The 21,261-nt window shown below is 38.4% G+C and overlaps 1 protein-coding gene and 1 long non-coding RNA gene across 4 annotated transcripts in view; both read left to right on the top strand.

Moving 5' to 3' along the window:
- Nucleotides 1–17,642, top strand: part of LOC127882361 (uncharacterized) — a 54,202-nt gene extending 36,560 nt beyond the window's left edge. For all 3 annotated transcript variants that reach the window (XM_052430953.1, XM_052430952.1, XM_052430951.1), the window contains exons 8-16: nt 429–563; nt 2,857–2,974; nt 6,161–6,213; nt 8,037–8,148; nt 9,813–9,936; nt 11,552–11,619; nt 12,573–12,743; nt 13,416–13,488; nt 14,140–17,642. In XM_052430953.1, coding sequence (XP_052286913.1) covers nt 429–563; nt 2,857–2,974; nt 6,161–6,213; nt 8,037–8,148; nt 9,813–9,936; nt 11,552–11,619; nt 12,573–12,743; nt 13,416–13,488; nt 14,140–14,784 — 1,499 coding nt within the window. In that variant the 3' untranslated portion in view covers nt 14,785–17,642. The remainder of the gene's footprint in view (nt 1–428; nt 564–2,856; nt 2,975–6,160; nt 6,214–8,036; nt 8,149–9,812; nt 9,937–11,551; nt 11,620–12,572; nt 12,744–13,415; nt 13,489–14,139) is intronic.
- Nucleotides 17,643–17,832: 190 nt separating this feature from the next.
- On the top strand, nt 17,833–20,939 carry LOC127882094 (uncharacterized). Its single transcript, XR_008050403.1, has 2 exons — nt 17,833–18,762; nt 18,925–20,939. It is a non-coding gene; the product is annotated as an uncharacterized LOC127882094 (long non-coding RNA).
- Nucleotides 20,940–21,261: the final 322 nt, after the last annotated feature.

The raw sequence follows: 21,261 nt of genomic DNA, 5'->3' as shown, positions 1-21,261 counted from the left end.
CTGTATACCTAGTGAAAAGTCAAGGTAACAGGAAAATGTCAAATATGAGTGTAATACAGGTGTGTTAATCCATATGTGTGTACTTTGCTTTTTGTCCCCTAACGCTGAAACCGGAGGGGACTTATGGTTTGCTGTCTGTAAGTCTGTCCGACACTTTTCTGGATCCTGTGATAACTTTAAAAGTTCTTGAAACTTCATATTTTTTCATAAAACTTGAAACATGGATAGATGGCAATATGGAGATTATGCACGTCATTTCATTTTGTTCCTGCGTCAAGAATTCTGGTTGCTATGGCAACAAATAAAAAATAAATAAATAAAATACTGACAATGGTGGAGTTTCGCCGGTAGGGGATCATATTGCTTGGCAATCTCTTGTTTACTTTGTTTCCGAGAGGAAAAGGTTATTGAGTTGGCTCTGTGTTCAGGATACCACCAGCAATGCCACAGTCCCATGATTGATGGGTCCAAGACTATGGATCCAGATGACCCCTGGTTCTGTCGACAGTGTGTCTTCCTGCGCACTGTACAGCCCGGCGGGGCAATGAAAACTGGGAAATGGGGTAAGCAAATGCAGGTGATCACTAGAAATGAGCCTTGCTTTGGAAAATACGGCTTAATTCATGTGCGTGCAGTGTCATCACAGTTTAGCACAGGCTAATCAGGGACAACACTTTCTGCCTTAACTGAATTTTTCATTAGAAGAGACTTCCTTAAAACAAAAATGCCATTTAAGGGAAAGTGTTCATCCTGATAAGCCTGTGTGGAATGCACAAGCTAATCTGAGACAATACTTTATGCCTATGAATGAAGCCCTTTTTTCCTAAGGCAAGGCTGATACATATTTAGATTTCCCTCAGAATGTTAATATATCTTATGATATACAGAGGACTAGAATGTTAATATAGCTTATGATATACAGAGGACTAGCATGTTAATATAGCTTATGATATACAGAGGACTAGCATGTTAATATAGCTTATGATATACAGAGGACTAGCATGTTAATATAGCTTATGATATACAGAGGACTAGCATGTTAATATAGCTTATGATATACACAGGACTAGCATGTTAATATAACGTATGATATACAGAGGACTTGCATGTTAATATAGCTTATGATATACACAGGACTAGTGTTTGTTAATATAGCTTATGATATACACAGGACTTTTGTTTGTTAATATAGCGTATGATATACACAGGACTAGTGTTTGTTATTATAGCTTATGATATACACAGGACTAGTGTTTGTTAATATAGCTTATGATATACACAGGACTAGTGTTTGTTAATATAGCTTATGATATACACAGGACTAGTGTTTGTTAATACAGCTTATGATATACACAGGACTAGTGTTTGTTAATATAGCTTATGATATACACAGGACTAGTGTTTGTTAATATAGCTTATGATATACACAGGACTAGTGTTTTTTAATATAGCTTATGATATACACAGGACTAGTGTTTGTTAATATAGCTTATGATATAAACAGGACTAGTGTTTGTTAATATAGCTTATGATATACACAGGACTAGTGTTTGTTAATATAGCTTATGATATACACAGGACTAGTGTTTGTTAATATAGCTTATGATATACACAGGACTGGTGTTTGTTAATATAGCTTATGATATACACAGGACTAGTGTTTGTTAATATAGCTTATGATATACACAGGACTAGTGTTTGTTTTATCACATCACAAAAATGGCGGATTAACTAACATATGACAAATAGCTGCCAATTGTTTATCAGATCACACAAAGTGATATTTTACCGGTAAAGGGTTCAAGTAGTAAAAAGGGTAAGAACATTAACCAGAAAGTATTTTTGTATTGTCTTTAAACATTTTTTTTAGTTTTACTCTTTAAATAGGTTCTTATATTAGTTATTTACTGTGTATAATTTATCATGTTGATTGAACATAGTTAAGGTCTAATTATATAACTGGTTATACAATTATAAGACATGCTAAGTTCAAAATGTCCTATTACATTGTACATGAGACTTATTCCTTGGTCTATTAGACATGTTCCATTTTATACAAGACATGTTCTGGTTTATTGGAGACATTTTTCATTTTCTACAAGACATAGATTGTTTATAAAGAGATGTGATCCATTTTCTAAAAGACATGTCCCTTTGTGTATGAGACATGTTCTGTTTTCTAAAGGACATTTTCTATTTTCTAAAAGGCATGTTCCATTTTAAAGAAAACATGATCCATTTTTAAAAGACATGTCCCTTTGTGTATGAGACACATTCTGTTTTCTACAGGACATAATGTATTTTCTAAAAGACATGTTCCATTGTCTACTAGACATGTTCCATTGTCTACGAGACATGTTCCATTGTCTACAAGACATGTTCCATTGTCTACGAGACATGTTCCATTGTCTACGAGACATGTTCCATTGTCTACGAGACATGTTCCATTGTCTACGAGACATGTTCAATTGTCTACGAGACATGTTCCATTGTCTACGAGACATGTTCCATTGTCTACCAGATATGTTCCATTGTCCACAAGACATGTTCCATTGTCTACGAGACATGTTCCATTGTCTACAAGACATGTTCCATTGTCTAGGAGACATATTACATTGTTTACAAGACATGTTCCATTGTCTACAAGACATATTACATTGTCTACGAGACATGTCCCATTATCTACGAGACATATAAGATTGTCTAGGAGACATATTACATTGTTTACAAGACATGTTCCATTTTCTACAAGACATGTTCCTTTGTCTACGAGACATATTACATTCTCTATGAGATATATTAGATTGTCTACGAGACATATTTCATTGTCTAAGAGACATTTACTATTGTTTTCAGCGGAGGAGCTGCGCCGTGTGAAGCTGGAGTTACCGTACGACCTGCAGGCCCTGTCCTGGGACTCCCAGCACAAGAACAATCTGGAGGAGAGCTACTGCTACTGTGGCTCCCCGGGCATGTGAGTGGGGCCAAGGGGTCTGTCACTGATTGCACACTTTCATGCAGGAATTGTGGTGTTACAGCTCTTTATTATCTAAGGATGGCATTTCCACTCCCTTAATTTAACAGTTCCATCCAGTGTAATCCAGACTTGCCTAAGAATTCAAGATCTGCCATATAGCTTCAAAGTCTGCTTAATTAAGGCCCATTTTGTTGTCTAAAATTGGACATGTTACCATGACAGCAGTTCTAATTAGGACCTGTATTAACCAACCAATTTTTAATTATAACACACAATTATAGCCTGCATAGTGTATACATTCAAAGTCTAGACATATTTTTATTGGGTCTATTATTTATTCTGTAGTCAAAGAATTTGTTTGTGAATAGGGGCCCCGATGTTTTCAGATTATACAATGTATCCATAGCTCCAGATAAGAGGCGTATCTGCGTTTAAACGCATTGAAAAAATAAAAAAAAACATTAAAAATCGACCCAGTACATAGCAAAACGCTATACAAATCTGGGTACGTATTTTAAATCGATAAAAGTGCGTAACCAGGTTAACCAATAATCAAGTTGACTTTTTAGTGTATGTTAACCTTTGAATCAAAAGTAAGTCAATCAAAATAAGCTTGTAATAAAAATGGCGGCCCATCATGTTTGTGGATCAAAAAGGGACGTTTTAAGCAACCAGCGGCTCCTGCGGGAATATTTTTAAAGAAAGTCTGTTCATATCGTCATTTTAAATCCATTCTGTTTGCATTTAATAATATAAATAACAAAAAATAACATTTCTAGATTAAACACGCCATTTACTTTGTCAGTTTTCTATGCAAAATACCCCTACATATTCCTAAAAACCCCTTATGGCTGAAACAAAGGAGTAAAATATGCTTTAACAATAATATCAGGGGGTGAAATACCCTTTAGACTAAATCCTTATCTGGAGCTCTGAATGTATCTATTTAACAGATGGCTTTCAACCTAGTTGGGCCACAACTGTTTAAAAAATAAAAAAATATTTGATTTTACTCAAACCTAAGTAGTGTGACCATGGTTATGTAGGGCACCATTGTTCAATATCCAATCACAATTTGATTGAAGTAATTGTTAAGAAATCACCCAATGTATAAAGCATTAATGACAAATTAGATTAGTGATAAGCTAATAATAACATCCTACATATACTTGTTTCATATCTCAGAATACTTTAATATCTGAGAGGTTAGATATATGTGTATCAAAATTCTAAACCATGTTGATCAAAACCTTTAAAAGCCAATAAACATAAGTTTCTGTTTAACTTAAGAACCAAGCAAGAGATGTGTGTAAAAACAAGGCTGCAGATGCTCAAATGAGCCTGGGGCCCATATTCACCAAACAATTCTTAGACTTAAGTCTAAGAATAAAGAAAATTCTTTAAATAAGAATATTCAAGAATTTGTTAAATTGAGTCAAACACTGAAGTAAACATCTCTATCTATATTATTCTTCATATAGAACATTTTGTTAATGACATAATCACCAATGGAGGCCTGTATATATTCAAAAACTGAACACATTTTTCTTGGTTCTAAGTCTATTCTGTATTCTTAAGTCTAAGAATAGGTTGGTGAATACGGGCCCTGGTCTAGTAAATCTTAATGCATGCCTTAAGTCTGCACCAGCCTATCAAGGACATCCTTAAGTCTGCACTGGCCTATCAAGGACATCCTTAAGTCTGCACCGGCCTATCAAGGACATCCTCAAGTCTGCACCGGCCTATCAAGGACATCCCTAAGTCTGCTCAGGCCTGTCAAGGACATCTTTAAGTCTGCTCAGGCCTATCAAGGACATCTTAAGTCTGCTCAGGCCTATCAAGGACATTCTTAAGTCTGCTCAGGCCTATCAAGGACATCCTTAAGTCTGCTCAGGCCTATCAAGGACATCCTTAAGTCTGCTCAGGCTTATCAAGGACATCCTTAAGTCTGCTCAGGCCTATCAAGGACATTCTTAAGTCTGCACTGGCCTATCAAGTACATTCTTAAGTCTGCTCAGGCATATCAAGGACATCCTTAAGTCTGCTCAGGCCTATCAAGGACATCCTTAAGTCTGCTCAGGCCTATCAAGGACATTCTTAAGTCTGCTCAGGCCTATCAAGGACATTCTTACGTCTGCTCAGGCCTATCAAGGACATCCTTAAGTCTGCTCAGGCCTATCAAGGACATCCTTAAGTCTGATCAGGCCTATCAAGGACATCCTTAAGTCTGCTCAGGCCTATCAAGGACATCCTTAAGTCTGCTCAGGCCTATCAAGGACATCCTTAAGTCTACTCAGGCCTATCAAGGACATTCGTAAGTCTGCTCAGGCCTATCAAGGACATCCTTAAGTCTGCTCAGGCCTATCAAGGACATCCTTAAGTCTGCTCAGGCCTATCAAGGACATCCTTAAGTCTGCTCAGGCCTATAAAGGACATCCTTAAGTCTGCTCAGGCCTATCAAGGACATCCTTAAGTCTGCTCAGGCCTATCAAGGACATCCTTAAGTCTGCTCAGGCCTATCAAGGACATCCTTAAGTCTGCTCAGGCCTATCAAGGACATCCTTAAGTCTGCTCAGGCCTATCAAGAACATCCTTAAGTCTGCTCAGGCCTATCAAGGACATCCTTAAGCCTGCTCAGGCCTATCAAGGACATCCTTAAGTCTGCTCAGGCCTATAAAGGACATCCTTAAGTCTGCTCAGGCCTATCAAGGACATCCTTAAGTCTGCTCAGGCCTATCAAGGACATCCTTAAGTTTGCTCAGGCCTATCAAGGACATCCTTAAGTCTGCTCAGGCCTATCAAGGACATCCTTAAGTCTGATCAGGCCTATCAAGAACATCCTTAAGTCTGCTCAGGCCTATCAAGGACATCCTTAAGTCTGCTCAGGCCTATCAAGGACATCCTTAAGTCTGCTCAGACTTATCAAGGACATCACTTTCCGCTTGAACTAGCTTTTCATTAAGCAAAGACTTCCTTCAAATAAAAAATACTATACAATGGAAAGAGTCGTCCCTGATGTTGTTTGCACAGGCTAAACTGGGATGAAACTTTATGCCGATGCATTAAGCCCTGTTTTCCCAGAAAGAGACTCTAATGTACAGAATCCCTATACTCGTGTGCTGATTTTTGACCCTAGTACATGTCTGTGTATGCCAATTATTCACCCAAGTTTGTGTTTTTCAGTTGGTATCAGAAGATGTTACAGTGTTGCAGGTGCAAACAGTGGTTCCATGAAGGTTGGTGGTTTGTTCACAAATTTGTTTGCATGGGTGACTGGTATTTTATTATTAGTCTCCTACCGGTGAGTTCTAAGGGAGAGGGACGTATGGTTTGCACTCTGTGTGTCTGTCAGTCTGTCACACTTTTCTGGATCCTGCGATAACTTAAAAGTTCTTCATATTGTTTCATGAAACTTGAAACATGGACAGATGGCAATATTGAGATTATGCACGTCATTTTATTTTGTTCCTACATCAAGCATTCTGGTTGCTATGGCAACAAATAGATTAGAAATATTGCTGAAAATGGTGGATCTTGCGATAACTATAAAAGTTCTCATATTTTTTTCATGAAACTTGAAACATGGACAAATGGCAATTTGTAGAGGAAGGGGACTTTTATTGCTTGGCTATAGTCTTGTTTTAATTTTGATTAACAAAAATGGTTGAATTTCAAGCTTTATGAATTCCAGCCAATTGATAAGCTTGCTCTGAGAAAACAGTGTTTAACGCATGTGCTCAAGGTGTTGTCCCAGATTAGGCTGAGCAGTCTGCACAGGATCAGGATAGACACTTTTCACTTTTATGGAATGTTTCATTCTAAAGAAGTCTTTTCTCTTACCACAAATTCAGTGCAGGTGGAAAGCACCGACTACTCTGGGGCAACATTTTTCCCCATGTGCATTAAGCCCCATTTTGCCAGAGCGAGGCTCAAATCTACACTTACCAAATTGCCAAAGTGATTTGTTTTTCCAGACAGGTGATGGGATGCAATCAGTTTATGCTCTGTTGGCTTACATAACCCCATTACTACTCATCCAGCAATCAGTCATATATTTGTTACTTGATAATGGATAAATTACTGTAGAACCATTATTATTCGTGGGACATTAATTTTTGTTGATTTTGTTGGGTGACTGATCTATGAATTTAACACATACATATTGGACAAATGACCAATGCAGTTTTGTCTCCGAAATTATAATCAACAGAATAATGTGTCCATGTAAAAGTCACAAAACCACAAAATTTCATGCTGACACAAATAAATTATTTTAGAAGGCTTGACTACAAATCATAGAATCCTGGGTTCGGGTCAGGGCTCGGCCATATAACTTGTGAGGGCATTGGTCATGAAATTATTTGTTTGGCCACTCTCAGTCACTACTTCTGATTCAAGTAGGGCAGTTTTAATTACTAGCACAAGTATGCACGCTTGTGTTTGTTGAACTAGTTTACCCAAGGAAAAGTGTCAGGATGTTTACTGAGCACCATGATGGGACTTGAACTGCAACAAAACAATCTTTGACTTTTTTTTGTTCTTTGTGCTTGAAGAAGCAGATATGTGAGCCACTCTGGGAAAATGGGGCTTAATGCGTGTATGTAAAGTGTCATCCCATATTAGCCTGTTCGGACTGCCCAGGCTAATCTGGGACGACACTTTATGCACATGTATTAAGCCCCGTTTTCCCAGAGTGAGGCTAACTTGTTCTATTTTGGGTCTCTGTGCTTGTAGAAGCATACATGTTGATTGTTATGCCCCCCCTAGGGTGGCATATAGCAGTTAAACTGTCCGTCAGTCTGTCCGTCTGTCTGTCCATCCATCCGTCCGAAAACTTTAACATTGGCCATAACTTTTGCATTATTGAAGATAGCAACTTGACATGGCATGCATGTGTATCTCATGAAGCTGCACATTTTGAGTGGTGAAAGGTAAAGGTCATCCTTCAAGGTCAAAAGTCAAACCCTGCCTAATGATATATTGAAATTTTCTTTCAAAGTGGCGCAATAGGGGGCATAATGTTTCTGACAAACTCATCTCTTGTTTTCTATATTTGCAGCATGTATGCAGTGCCTGGATTATCCTCTGCTGTTCTCAGACACGTTCTACATCTTTGTGTGTTCTCCATGCAACTATGGATCCGAGTACATCAAGCGACTCGATGTAGAGTGGTATGTAGGCTTGCCCAATTTGGCTTATTTTTATACCCCGACTAAACGAAGTTTAGGGGGGTATATAGGAGTGAGCTTGTCTGTCGGTCAGTTGGTCCGTGTGTGCTCTCTAATTCAAGTAGTTTTCATCCGATCTTCACCAAACTTGGTCAGAAGTTGTATCTAGATGATGTCTAGGCCAAGTTTGAACATGGGCCTTGCTGGGTAAAAAACTAGGTCACGGGGTCACTTGGTGCGTTTTAAACATTCAGCATTTTGTCCGCTCTCTCATTCAAGTAGTTTTCATCAGAGCTTTACCAAACTTGGTCAGAAGTTGTATCTAGATGATGTCTAGGCCAAGTTCAAACATGGGTCATGGCAGGTCAAAAACTAGGTCACAGGGTCACTTAGTGCGTTTTAAACATTGAGCATGGTGTCCGCTCTCTAATTCAAGTAGTTTTCATCCGATTTTTCACCGCACTTGGTCAGAAGTTATATGTAGATGATGTCTAGATCATGTTTGAACATGGGCCATGCAGGGTCAAAAACCAGGTCACGGGGTCACTTAGTGCGTTTTAAACATTGAGCATGGTGTCTGCTGATTTTTGTGAAAGACAACATGCAAAATATTCTGTGTCAATGCGGCATGTGGGGGTATTCGTCACGTTTGTGACAAAGCTGTAGTTTTAAATGTTATAAATGAGCTGTGCTTCTGGAAAAAACAGGCTTAATGTAAGTGCCTTAAGTTTTGTCTCAGATTCCCCTGTGCAGTCTACATTGGCTAATCAAATGCGATACCCTTTGCCTAGGTTGGATTTTCGTTTAGGAGAGAATTCCTGTAAGCCAAAAACTGTGTGTAGTGTCGTCCCTGATGAGCCTGGGAAGACTTCGTATGCTTACCTGGGACATTTTAGGTGGATGCATTGCGTACAAATTGGAGAAGTTTTTTGTTTGGTTTTATTTATGTATGAACATTATTGCTCTGTTGGTCCTCAAACATGATGGCATTATAAATTGGACAGCCAGTCGTCAACCCTGATTAGCCTATGTGGACTGCAAATTTTACACGCATGCATACAGCCAGGATTTGCCAGAGCGAAGCTAAAATCTTGCTGTCAATGCTGATTTTAAAAATGTGCAATGTCAGCATATTGTTTGTTTTTCATATCTGGCAGGTCACAGTGCAGGGCTTTCTTTCCTCAGAAAAAAGCAGCAAAAGGCTATTCACAAATTTTTCACACCAACATTTCACAAATCTAGCAAAGCTGATTACATTTGTAAAGCCAGTTGTAATATCAACAAATGCAAGTAATAATTGAAGAAGGATCCAGCTATAAGTCAAAACAGATTTGAATGTAATCAGTTGTTTGTTGAAAGAAAAAGAGTCCAGACTATGAAAGTATGATTTTAATGCATTTTTTAATGAAATTTTGTGTCGTGTAGACTCCTTACCCCTTGACTGGATTTTTTTTATAGAAGAGAAATAAAAAAAATCCATAAATGCAGGAACTGTGGTCCTTGATAAGCCTGTGTATAATGCTCAGGCTAATCAAGGACAATTATTTAGGCTCATGCATGAAGCTCAGTTTTCCCAGAAGAAAAATGCTTTTATTTACCATTAAGAGGGTTCTGTTAGTGTTCTGTTAGAGACGCCATACAAGTGCCTCTGTGTTCTCTCACTTCAGGCTGGACATTATCCATATCTGCCTGTTCAACCTGTCGGTGGTGCACCGCCGCAAGTACCACGACCTTGAGACAGAGATCATGCCTTGGCTGGACGAGAACTGGGAGGCCCTGCAGATCACACAGGTAGGTGGCTGGACGTAAACTGGGAGGCCCTGCAGATGACAAAGGTAGGTGGCTGGACGAGAACTGGGAGGCCCTGCAGATCACACAGGTAGGTGGCTGGGTGAGAACTGGGAGGCCCTGCAGATAACACAGGTAGGTGGCTGGACGAGAACTGGGAGGCCCTGCAGATCATGCAGGTAGGTGGCTCAACGAGAACTTGGAGGCCCTGCAGATTACACAGGTAGGTGGCTGGGTGAGAACTGGGAGGCCCTGCAGATCACACAGGTAAATGGCTGGACATAAACTGGGAGGCCCTGCAGATCACACAGGTAGTTGGCTGGACGTAAACTGGGAGGCCCTGCAGATGACACAGGTAGGTGGCTGGACGTAAACTGGGAGGCCCTGCAGATGACACAGGTAGGTGGCTGGATGAGAACTGGGAGGCCCTGCAGATCATGCAGGTAGGTGGCTGAACCAGAACTGGGAGGCCCTGCAGATCACACACGTAGGTGGCTGGGTGAGAACTGGGAGGCCCTGCAGATCACACAGGTAGGTGGTTGGGTGAGAACTGGGAGGCCCTGCAGATCACGCAGGTAGGTGGCTGGACAAGAACTGGGTAGGTGGCTGGGTGAGAATTGGGAGGCCCTGCAGATCACACAGGTAGGTGGCTGGGCGAGAACTGGGAGGCCCTGCAGATCACACAGGTAGGTGGCTGGACGAGAACTGGGAGGCCCTGCAGTTCACACAGGTAGGTGGCTTGACGAGAACTGGGAGGCCCTGCAGATCACATAGGTAGTTTGGCTGGGTGAGAACTGGCAGGACGTGCAGAACACGTAGGTAGGTGGCTGGGTGAGAACTGGGAGGCCCTGCAGATCACACAGGTAGGTGGTTGGGTGAGAACTGGGAGGCCCTGCAGATCACATAGGTAGTTGGCTGGGTGAGAACTGGCAGGACGTGCAGATCACGTAGGTAGGTGGCTGGGTGAGAACTGGGAGGCCCTGCAGATCACACAGGTAGGTGACTGGACGAGAACTGGGAGGCCCTGCAGATCACACAGGTAGGTGGCTGGACGAGAACTGGGAGGCCCTGCAGATCACACAGGTAGGTGGCTGGACGAGAACTGGGAGGCCCTGCAGATCACACAGGTAGGTGGCTGGACGAGAACTGGGAGGCCCTGCAGATCACACAGGTAGGTGGCTGGACGAGAACTGGGAGGCCCTGCAGATCACACAGGTAGGTGGCTGGACGAGAACTGGGATGCCCTGCAGTCTGTCTGTACAGTCTGCACATGCTTATCAGGAAAGACACTTTCCATTTTTATGGATTTTATCTTCTAAACGCACTCCACTCTAGCGAAAAGTGTTTTTCCAGAATAGCCTGTGTAGACTACACTGGCTAATCTGGGATGACACTTAACCCATATGCATGAAGCCCTGTTTTCTTAGAGCTAAGCTCATTTGTTTTAACGAGCTATTTGCTGCTAGCACTTTATTTCCAACCCTCTGTTCAACACAAGCTATCAAAAGGAATCACCTTGGTTTTGTCAGAAAATAACTCTGTAAATGTGCAAAAAACAGTAACAATAACATTCTCTTAAAATTGTTGTTTTAATATTACTGTTTTTTTCCGTTTTCAGTATGATGAAATGCCAGACCTTGAGAAACTCAAAATACTGCAAAAGACCCTAAAAGAAAATAAAAATAGGTAGGCATTTACAATCTTAGATATTCCCACTTTCATACAGACTTCAACATTGACTACAAGATCAGTATTGAAAATCATCTTTGAATTGGATTGGTTAATAAGTGATTGACCTCTGAACCGGAAACTGAATATAAAGGGACAAGCCTATGTACATAATGTGTAAATCACGATAAGTTTATTTTGTGTCAGATTAAATTTCTATTACCAATATTTAATTATAATACAGTTTTTGTTCCATAATGATGTAAAATATATTTTCCAATACATTTGTACACAAGTAAATATTGTGTTTTGTTTACGACTTTAAGGGGCTGAGAGATAACATGAAAATGTCTATCTGCAATAGGCAGTAAGCAAGTTTTCCAAATCTGGGCACTTTCTTTCCACCAACCTCTGACAAACCCAGCTCCAGTCAATCAAGTTGTCATTGCAACATGTCTCTGGCCATTCAAGCAGAACCATTGATTTGAGTAGGACAGATGTCAGTTTGGCAGCGTGTATTGATAAACGCTTGTGATGGGCTTAGCTTTCCCAAGACATGTTAGAGAAATAAACTGAGTCCTTTGATAATAATGAAAAACTGTTTAAGCTGAAAACAACAACAGAAAAGCATTTCTAGCATTTTGCAAAGTTTCTATTCCACTAATGGCTGATAAATAGAGGATAGCAGGTTACTGTTCTATCGTGTAATATATCTGGTGAGGCTTAGAAAAGCAAAACGGCTTGCCAAGCTGGTGTTTTATTTGGGCCAAGCCTGAGATGTTTCACAAAGATAGGGCATGTACCTGTTTTTCATACATCTACTTCCCCATTAAACAATTAATGAATTATAATCGCTGCAATGCTACATTGTTTTTGTAGGAATTAAAATGATGTTTGACGTGTTAATTGTAACGTCATGAGCACTTGCAGATACCGATGTAGGGGTATGATAAAAGTTTTACTCTTTACAGGTTCACCAGCGGATCAGAAATAAGGAAGCGCGTAAATATCTGGGGACTACGTGTGAAGGTTCCCCCTCCCCGCATCCACGTTACGTTGCCTAGCAACGAAAAGGTCACTGACCAGATGATGAAAAAGCACAAGATCAAAGGTCGAAGGTCAAAGATCTTCTATGTGGAGAAGTATGTGCTTCAAGTTTAAGCCTGTGTATTTACACTCAATTTCACCATGCACTCTGGCTCTAGTTAGACACACTCATTTCTGTATCTTGGGTAAAAGCAGTGTATTGTGTTGAAAACACTCCCAAAGTGTGGTTGAAACCTGGGACCTTTTTATCATTAGTTTAAGGACAACATGTTTATTACTCCCTGACAGGGTTCAACTTCTTAAATGTTTTAAGTACCAGAATAAGAGAGGTCTTAACTTGTTCCCCTTACAGATATTACCTACCACTGTTGTCAAATTATTGAATACTTTCTACTAATTTTCTCCCTATAATAAGAGCTGAACTTTAAATGGCAATCTGTATACAATAACTTTCTTGCCCATATCAACTTATGCATATGTCTTATTATGAGCCTGAATTGAATCATTTGCTAGGCCTAAACAAATGAATATTATTAAACTGATTATTGACTTACAATTAAGGAACATGTTTGATTGCACTAAATTGTTGCAAGGTTTAAAAAGCCAGTTACTTGCCTGGACCACCAACATTTTAAATTAAGTTGCCCAGGCCAAAATCTACTCGGTTTCATATTTCAAGTGTTTTGTCATTATTCTGTTTCATATTTCAAGTGTGCTGTCGTTATTCTGTTTCATATTTCAAGTGTGTTGTTGTTATTTTGTTTCAGCAAGTCCCCAGTGAACAAACTGACACAAAGTCCCGCCCATCGGGATCTCAAGAAGAAGTTTGACTTTGATCAGGTACCTTAACCCTCTAAAGCTCGGAAGCAAACTTAAAATGGCTATATGCAACCAGCATAAAACCAAAACAGCCTACGAGTGACTCGCAGATTTTATGTTATTTGCTGCTCATCAGTATCATTGGGTTTGATAATGTTTAAAACTTGAGTCTAGTAAGAAAAGGTCTTACATTTAATTTAAATAGATCTTTTTAGGGCTGCAATATATAAGTGGTAAATATTTAACGGGCTTGTTGATTTTCTTTCATGTTATAAGTGGCGGCTAAGATCCAAATTCTGAAGCCGCCCTAGGACACTTGACACACAATTATTAAGCTGTTTTTCCAGAGCTAATATATAAAAACTATTGTTTGTGTAAGAAAACAAGCTGGGTATATGATTGAGATAATTACTACCCAGGACAACTAAAAAGCTTGGAAAGCTATTATTTTTCTGATAAGTTATTAGTGATGTGATAAGCTATTATTTCTGTGAAAGGCTCTCATTTCTGTGAAAAGCTTTTATTTATGTGACATGTCATTATTTGTGATAAGCTATAAGTAATGTGATGCAATCATGTGATTAATAGCAGTGAGCAACTTAAATCTAAAAAGTCTATTTCTTGAAATAATTATGTTTGTAATCAAGTAATCATGAGGATCATTATTTTTAGGAACACGAACGTGACCCTCACTCTGTGGTTGTCAAGCAGGAAGTCTCCAAGTTGCCGCTGGAAACTCCCCTCTTTCTTCTGGACAGACTTATACCCTTGACTGACTGCTACACGTCTGATGCCAACCCATTTATCCTGGAAGTCGAGGGGATAGAGCTGAAAAAACGGGAAAGTGCCAAATCGAAAATCTGGTGCAAGTACCAGAGTCCAATACAGGGCAGAGCTGGATCTGATGATGGACTCGATCCGGAAGACGGTCCCCCTGTTTTAGAGAAGATGGAACCGGTTGTACCAAGCGCTTGTAACGGGACACCACCGATGCCTGAAATCAAGGACAAGCCGTCGACTGTTGCCCTGCCTCTGCAGCCAAAGGCCCTGTTGGATGTGCAGGGTACCAGCGAAGAAGAAAAACGCAAGACAAGGGCGCGTAAATCTCGATCGAGACAGAGCATCACGCCAGATTTGACAGACTCAGAGAAAGCTGCGGCAGAGGAAAGCGATATAACTGTGAAGCAGCTACGGGAGTACAAGAACTACTTCTGCTCCTTCAGTAAGAAGACTGGTTATGAGAATGGGTTTTTTGTCTGCGGGAAGCGGTACAATAAGGATGGGCTTGTGGATTACTTGGTTACGTGGGACCATTAGGTTTGGGTTTGAATGTGTTCCATTCATCGGATAATTGCAAATTACAGTAAGGATGTTTACTAGAGAAGTTTGACCATGTGTGGGTGATTTTTTTTTATAATGTATGACTGATGGGTACGAGCCTTGCTCGGGGGAAAAGGGCTTAATGCATGTGCATAGTGTGTCTTCCCAGATTAGCCTGTGCAGTTTGCACAGGCTTAGCATGGACGACACTTTCCGCACAGACTGAATTTTGGTTAAGAAGATACTTCATTTAACTGAAAACTAACATACAAAATGGAAAGTGTCGTGCCTGGTTAGCCTGTGCTTACTTTATTAAGCCCCCTTTTTCAAGAGAGAGTCTAATATGTATTTTGAAACTGTGCTTTACTTATTCTGATACTGAATAGAGTCAGGTTTTGGTTGGGTTACTGTTGAATTTTTATTATTGTTCGTTTTTCAGCATTTATATTGTAAATAAGCTCAAAGTTAATATAGTGAAAATGTCTATTGGAGTTTATTTGGCATTTTGATATTTTAAGCAAAGATTTATGAGAAAAATACTTGGAATATAAAATTTGTTGGTAAGAATTCTCTCTTATCTTTGCAGATTAGCAGTCAAGTTTTGATATACAATAGAATGAGCCAGATTGTACTGTTGTACATTGTTAAAACTTAAGAGGTGTTCTTGTTTAGTAAATAAGTTTGTTTTCTATGCTAGAAATAACTTCTACAAAGTTGTAACAAACATCAATAGGTAGTTTTGAAGTACATCAGAATTGTGAGATTGAACACTACTGTATGGTCATTTATTTAACCAGTTTCTAAAACATAGTTGTTTTTCTGTTTTTACTGATATTCGCTTTTTTGTTAAAAAAAATACGTGTAATCTAGTGGATTATGCAATTGTTTGCAGTTATTTACCACTGAAATATATTGTGTTTATTGGTGTACTCAAAACTTAATTGACATGCCATAGCTAATCAATTGTATGAAATATAAAACTGCAAGCAGATACTAAAGATTATTTGTAATCATACAATCATAGTGTGTAATTTCATTTACAGCATAAATATTTGATGAAATATGCCATGGTATCAAATTTCTTTGATTTGTTACTCAACGCATGAACAGATACATCTTAAACATGGGCATTGACGAGATTTAACATGTGTTTGTACCAATGTGCTTGTTATTATATTCTTGTATTTTATTTTTTTCATTCTCTAACTTGGTAACTGTATATAAGAAAGTTGCGAATATGTTGTTTTGTTCAGATAAGTGTAAAGAATGAGTCTGTGAACTTGTATGAATCTTATATGTATCTGTGATTTTTATCTGATTTGAATTTCATTGCAAGTTAGATTCTTAAAAAAAAAAATTGTTGATAATTGTAAAGTGCTTATATGATATTTTTTTCATAACATGGTTATCAATCGTGAGAGATTTGGTCCAATTTTATTATTTATGATATTTTTTTAGGTGACCTGAGCAAGACATGCTCATGCTCAGCTTTTGCAATCACCTTTTGTCTGTCCTGTGTCATCAGCCTTTACCATGTGAACCCTCTTGAGACCACATCCATTGCCAGATCTTTATGAAACTTGGTGAGAACATTTGTCCCTTTGAAATCTTAGGCGAATGTAAAATTGGGTCATATGGGGTTTAAAACTAGGTCAAATTAAATAAAAAGCTTATGAACAGACTAGAGGACACATTTATTGCCAAATCTTTATAAAACTTGTCAGAAAACTTGTCCTTTTGAAAATCTCTGCTGAGTTCAGAATAGGGTCATATGCTCAGAACATGAATTCTTTTTGATATTATAATATCAAGGCTTTAAAGTTTGAAAATGATTGTGGTTGTAATCACAAACAGGGCTTGCAATTTTGGTGGCAGATTTTTTAGCTCATCTATTTTTTGAAAAAAAAAAAGAACTATTGTCATCACCTTGGCCTCGACGTCCGGTTAAGTTTTGCGTTAAGGTACACTTTTCTCATAAAATATCAATGCTATTGCATTCAAACTTGGTACACTTGCTTACAATCATGAGGGGACTGGGCAGGCAAAGTTAGATAATTCTGAATTATGTGCCCTTTTTATACTTAGAAAATTGAAAAATTTGGTTAAGTTTTGTGTTTAGGTCCATTTTATTCCTTAAGTATCAAAGCTATTGCTTTCATACTTGCAATGCTTACTAACTATCATAAGGGGACTATGCAGGCAAAGTTATGTAACTCTGACTGGCATTTTGACGGAATTATGTGCCCTTTTTTTACTTAGAAAGTTGAAATTTTGGTTAAGTTTTGTGTTTAGGTCCACTTTATTCCTGCAGTATCAAAGCTATTGCTTTCATACTTGAAACACTTATTAACTATCATAAGGGGACTGTGCAGGCAAAGTTATGTAACTCTGACTGGCATTTGGACGGAATTATGGGCCCTTAATACTTGAAAATTTGGTTAAGTTTTGTGTTTTGGTCCACTTTACCCCTAAAGTATCATAGATATTGCTTTCATACTTGGAACACTCGCAAATTATCATAAGGGGACAGTAAAGGACAAGTAAAGGACAAGTTGCATAACTCTGGTTGTCATTTTTACGGAATTATGGCCCTTTTTTGACTTAGTAACTTTGAATATATGGTTACATTTTGTGTTTAGATTCACTTTACTTCTAAAGTATCAAGGCTATTGCTTTTAAACATTAAATACTTTCATGCTATCATGAGGGTACTTTACCTGGCAAGTTGAATTTTACCTTGACTTTTGAATGACCTTGACTCTCAAGGTCAAATTATTAAATTTTGCTAAAATTGCCATAACTTCTTTATTTATGATTAGATTCGATTGATACTAACAAAACAACTCTTACCTGACATACCGCAATTGACACCGTCCAAACCATCCCTAACGCCCCCCCCCCCCCCCCCTGAATCCCCCCCATTATTTTTTTTTTAAATTAAAGATCATCCAATAAATGACCACCACACCCTTACACTATACCCCCCCCCCCCACCCCCGCCCCCCACAATTTTTTTTTATGCCCCCAGTAGGTGGCATATAGCAGTTGAACTGTCTGTCAGTATGTCAGTCAGTCTGTCCTTCAGTCCGAAAAAAACATTAACATTGGCCATAACTTTTTCACTTTTTAAGATAGCAACTTGATATTTGGCATACATGTGTATCTCATGGAGCTGCACATTTTGAGTGGTGAAAGGTCAAGGTCATCCTTCAAGGTCAAATGTCAAATTTATGGTGTCTGTCCGTCCGAAAACTTTAACATTGGCCATAACTTTTTCAATATTGAAGATAGCAACTTGATATTTGGCATGCATGTGTATCTCATGGAGCTGTACATTTTGAGTGGTGAAAGGTGAAGGCCATCCTTCAAAGTCAAATGTCAAATATATGGTGTCTGTCCATCTGAAAACTTTAACATTGGCCATAACTTTTTAAATATTGAAGATAGCAACTTTATATTTGGCATGCATGTGTATCTCATGAAGCTGCACATTTTGAGTGGTGGAAGTTCAAGGTCATCCTTCAAGGTCAAGGGCATCCTTCTAGGTCAAAGTAAAAATAAAAAATAAAAATTCAAAGTGGCGCAATAGGGGGCATTGTGTTTCTGACAAACACATCTCTTGTTTTTATCAAACATTGTTAAAAACACAAATATTTATATTATTATTATATTTTTGAAATACCGTCCAACCATCCCACCCAAGAACTCCACTCCCCCCCAAAAAAGTAATGTTTTTTTTTGCATTTTTAACCAGGTTTTCCGAAGGAAAAAACTGGTTATTAGATTGGCGAATGCGGGCGGGCTAGCTGGCTGGCTGGCGGGCTGGCAGAATAAGCTTGTCCGGGCCATAACTATGTCGTTCATTGTCAGATTTTAAAATCATTTGGCACATTTGTTCACCATCATTGGACGGTGTGTCGCGCGAAATAATTACGTCGATATCTCCAAGGTCAAGGTCACACTTTGAGTTCAAAGGTCAAAAATGGCCATAAATGAGCTTGTCCGAGCCATAACTATGTCGTTCATCGTCAGATTTTAAAATCATTTGGCACATCTGTTCACCATCATTGGACGGTGTGTCGCGCGAAATAATTACGTCGATATCTCCAAGGTCAAGGTCACACTTTGAGTTCAAAGGTCAAAAATGGCCATAAATGAGCTTGTCCTGGCCATAACTATGTCATTCATTGTGAGATTTTAAAATCATTTGGCACATTTGTTCACCATCATGGGACGGTGTGTCCCACGAAAGAATCACGTCAATATCTCCAATGTCAAGGTCGCCACGACTAAAAATAGATTTAAAAAAAAAAAAAAAAATTACAAAGGGGGTTAATTTTTTTTGGTCATTTCAAAAGTTCAGTTTGAGTTTTCTCCCTTTATCAGATTTTTTTTTCACAATGAAAACCTGGTTTTGTGACAATTTTGTCCCTTGTTGAAAGATAATCTAATAAATGACCACACCCCCACACTAAACACCCCTCACCACTCCACCCCTCCGTCCTTTGTGATTGAAATTAGGTCCCTACACCTTTAAAAAGAAAAATAGATGAGCGGTCTGCACCCGCAAGGCGGTGCTCTTGTTTAAACCTTGTGAGCGCCCTAGGGCTTTTGGCCTTCCTTTTTTCATTGACATGCTTTTGAGGATTCATGTTTTTAGTAATTAGATTTAAAACTTATTACTAATACTTCCTTATTAGTTATAGATAACTGAAAATTTTGCAGCACCAAAAGAGAAGCCTTCAACAATTGTTTGAGACTGAACTATATTTTACTAGAAAAAGCTTTAAAAGCTCATTTTGTTCATATTGCAATTTAATGTGCAAAAAAAATTATTGTAAAAAAATAATGGAATCTGTAAATGAAAATAATATGTAAAATAAACCATAGCATATACTATTTTGTACTATAAAATAAAATATTAAATTATAATACAAATGAATGGAATGAACGATTGAAGTCAGTTTTTCTTAACACAGTTGGCACACTTTAAAAGGTAAGTGTCAGTTCATTCACATTTTGCCAGTACAATCAAAAGAAGTTCCTTCTAAATCCATCTCCTTGAATGTGCTGTTCCTGATTCTTTTAAGGGCAAAGTGTTTCTTATGTGACTATAGCAGTATGAGTAAGAATGATGGTATAGCATTTGAACTTTGAAACATTCCGTCAACACTACTTAACATAAACAACAGATATTGGATTAAAACTATGAAGTAAAGTTGAGAAGAGGTTTTATCATAAAATAGATGTTGTTGAAAAAGTAAGCCAATATCAAATGTAAGAACACATTCTTATAAATAAATTCAAATGAAGGCTTCTTCGTTTATGAAAGAAAAATGGTTGCTCTGTTGGTCATTCCATGTTAATTCATTGAGTTCAAATTATGTAACTTAAAAAAGCTCAAATGAAGTTCATGGCTTACTTTCAGTATGTATTTACCATTTGCATTAGGTTACTTATTTATAAGAAAGTTAAACAAAGATTCAGGCAAGTGGGTAATTGTGAATATTGGTTGTTAATACTTATTTTATGAATCAAAATCATATATTTTGTAACCACTCTTCTTGTTTTGGTGATGGCCAGATAAAAAGAGCTCTGGGAAAACAGGGCTTAATGCATGTGCTGAAAGTGTTGTCAGGAGATTAGCCTGTGCAGTCCTCACAGGCTAATCAGGGAAGTCTCTTTCTGCCTAGACTGGATTTTCAGTTTGATTAGACTTCCTTTCAAGGAAACATTCCATTAAAGCAGAAAGTGCTGTTCCTGATTAGCCTGTGGGGATTGCAGAGGCAAATCGAGAAAACACTTTACGCCCATGCATTAAGCCCATTTTTCACAGAATGGGGCTCAAATACTCAAAAAATAAGATCATACATGTGGAACATGCATATTCTGTCTATAAAAGACATCAAAGTACTTACCTTATGAAGACATCAAAGTACTTACCTTATGAACTTGTTGTGGTTTTATTACAAGTGTGTTCAAAGTTGTATTGTGTGCAAGACTAACATGTTCTCTGTTGTAACTTTTAAGATTGCAAAGTATTTCTGCATTACTGACTAGTGTAAATAAATGTTGCCTCATGTTTTGTTGATTCATCTTGAAATGTCTAATCCAATATTCTGTCTGTGAATAAAATGTTTTCTGTACATTTATTCTTCGGCTTTTTGTTATTATTGTTTTAGCCCTTTTGCCTCACTACAGATAATTGTCCCTTGTGAGCCATAAGGTCCAATAAGCGAATGTGCACAAAAGGACGAGTAAAAATATTGAAAAGATTAGGGTGGGAACTGAATTGAAAACAATCGGGAACAAGAATTAGGTCAGCATACCTATTGCACTAACAGCTGACATTCAAAGGACGACCATCCATTTATTCAGTCATCAACCAACATCATGTACACCAGGACAGTCTTTATTTTATTCAGTCATCAACTAACATCATGTTCATTTCCAGGACAGTCATCATTTTATTCA

The sequence above is a fragment of the Dreissena polymorpha genome, chromosome 5, assembly GCF_020536995.1.
Source record: "Dreissena polymorpha isolate Duluth1 chromosome 5, UMN_Dpol_1.0, whole genome shotgun sequence".
In the NCBI taxonomy this organism is placed as follows: domain Eukaryota; kingdom Metazoa; phylum Mollusca; class Bivalvia; order Myida; family Dreissenidae; genus Dreissena; species Dreissena polymorpha.
This window is presented reverse-complemented; position numbering and strand designations above follow the sequence as displayed.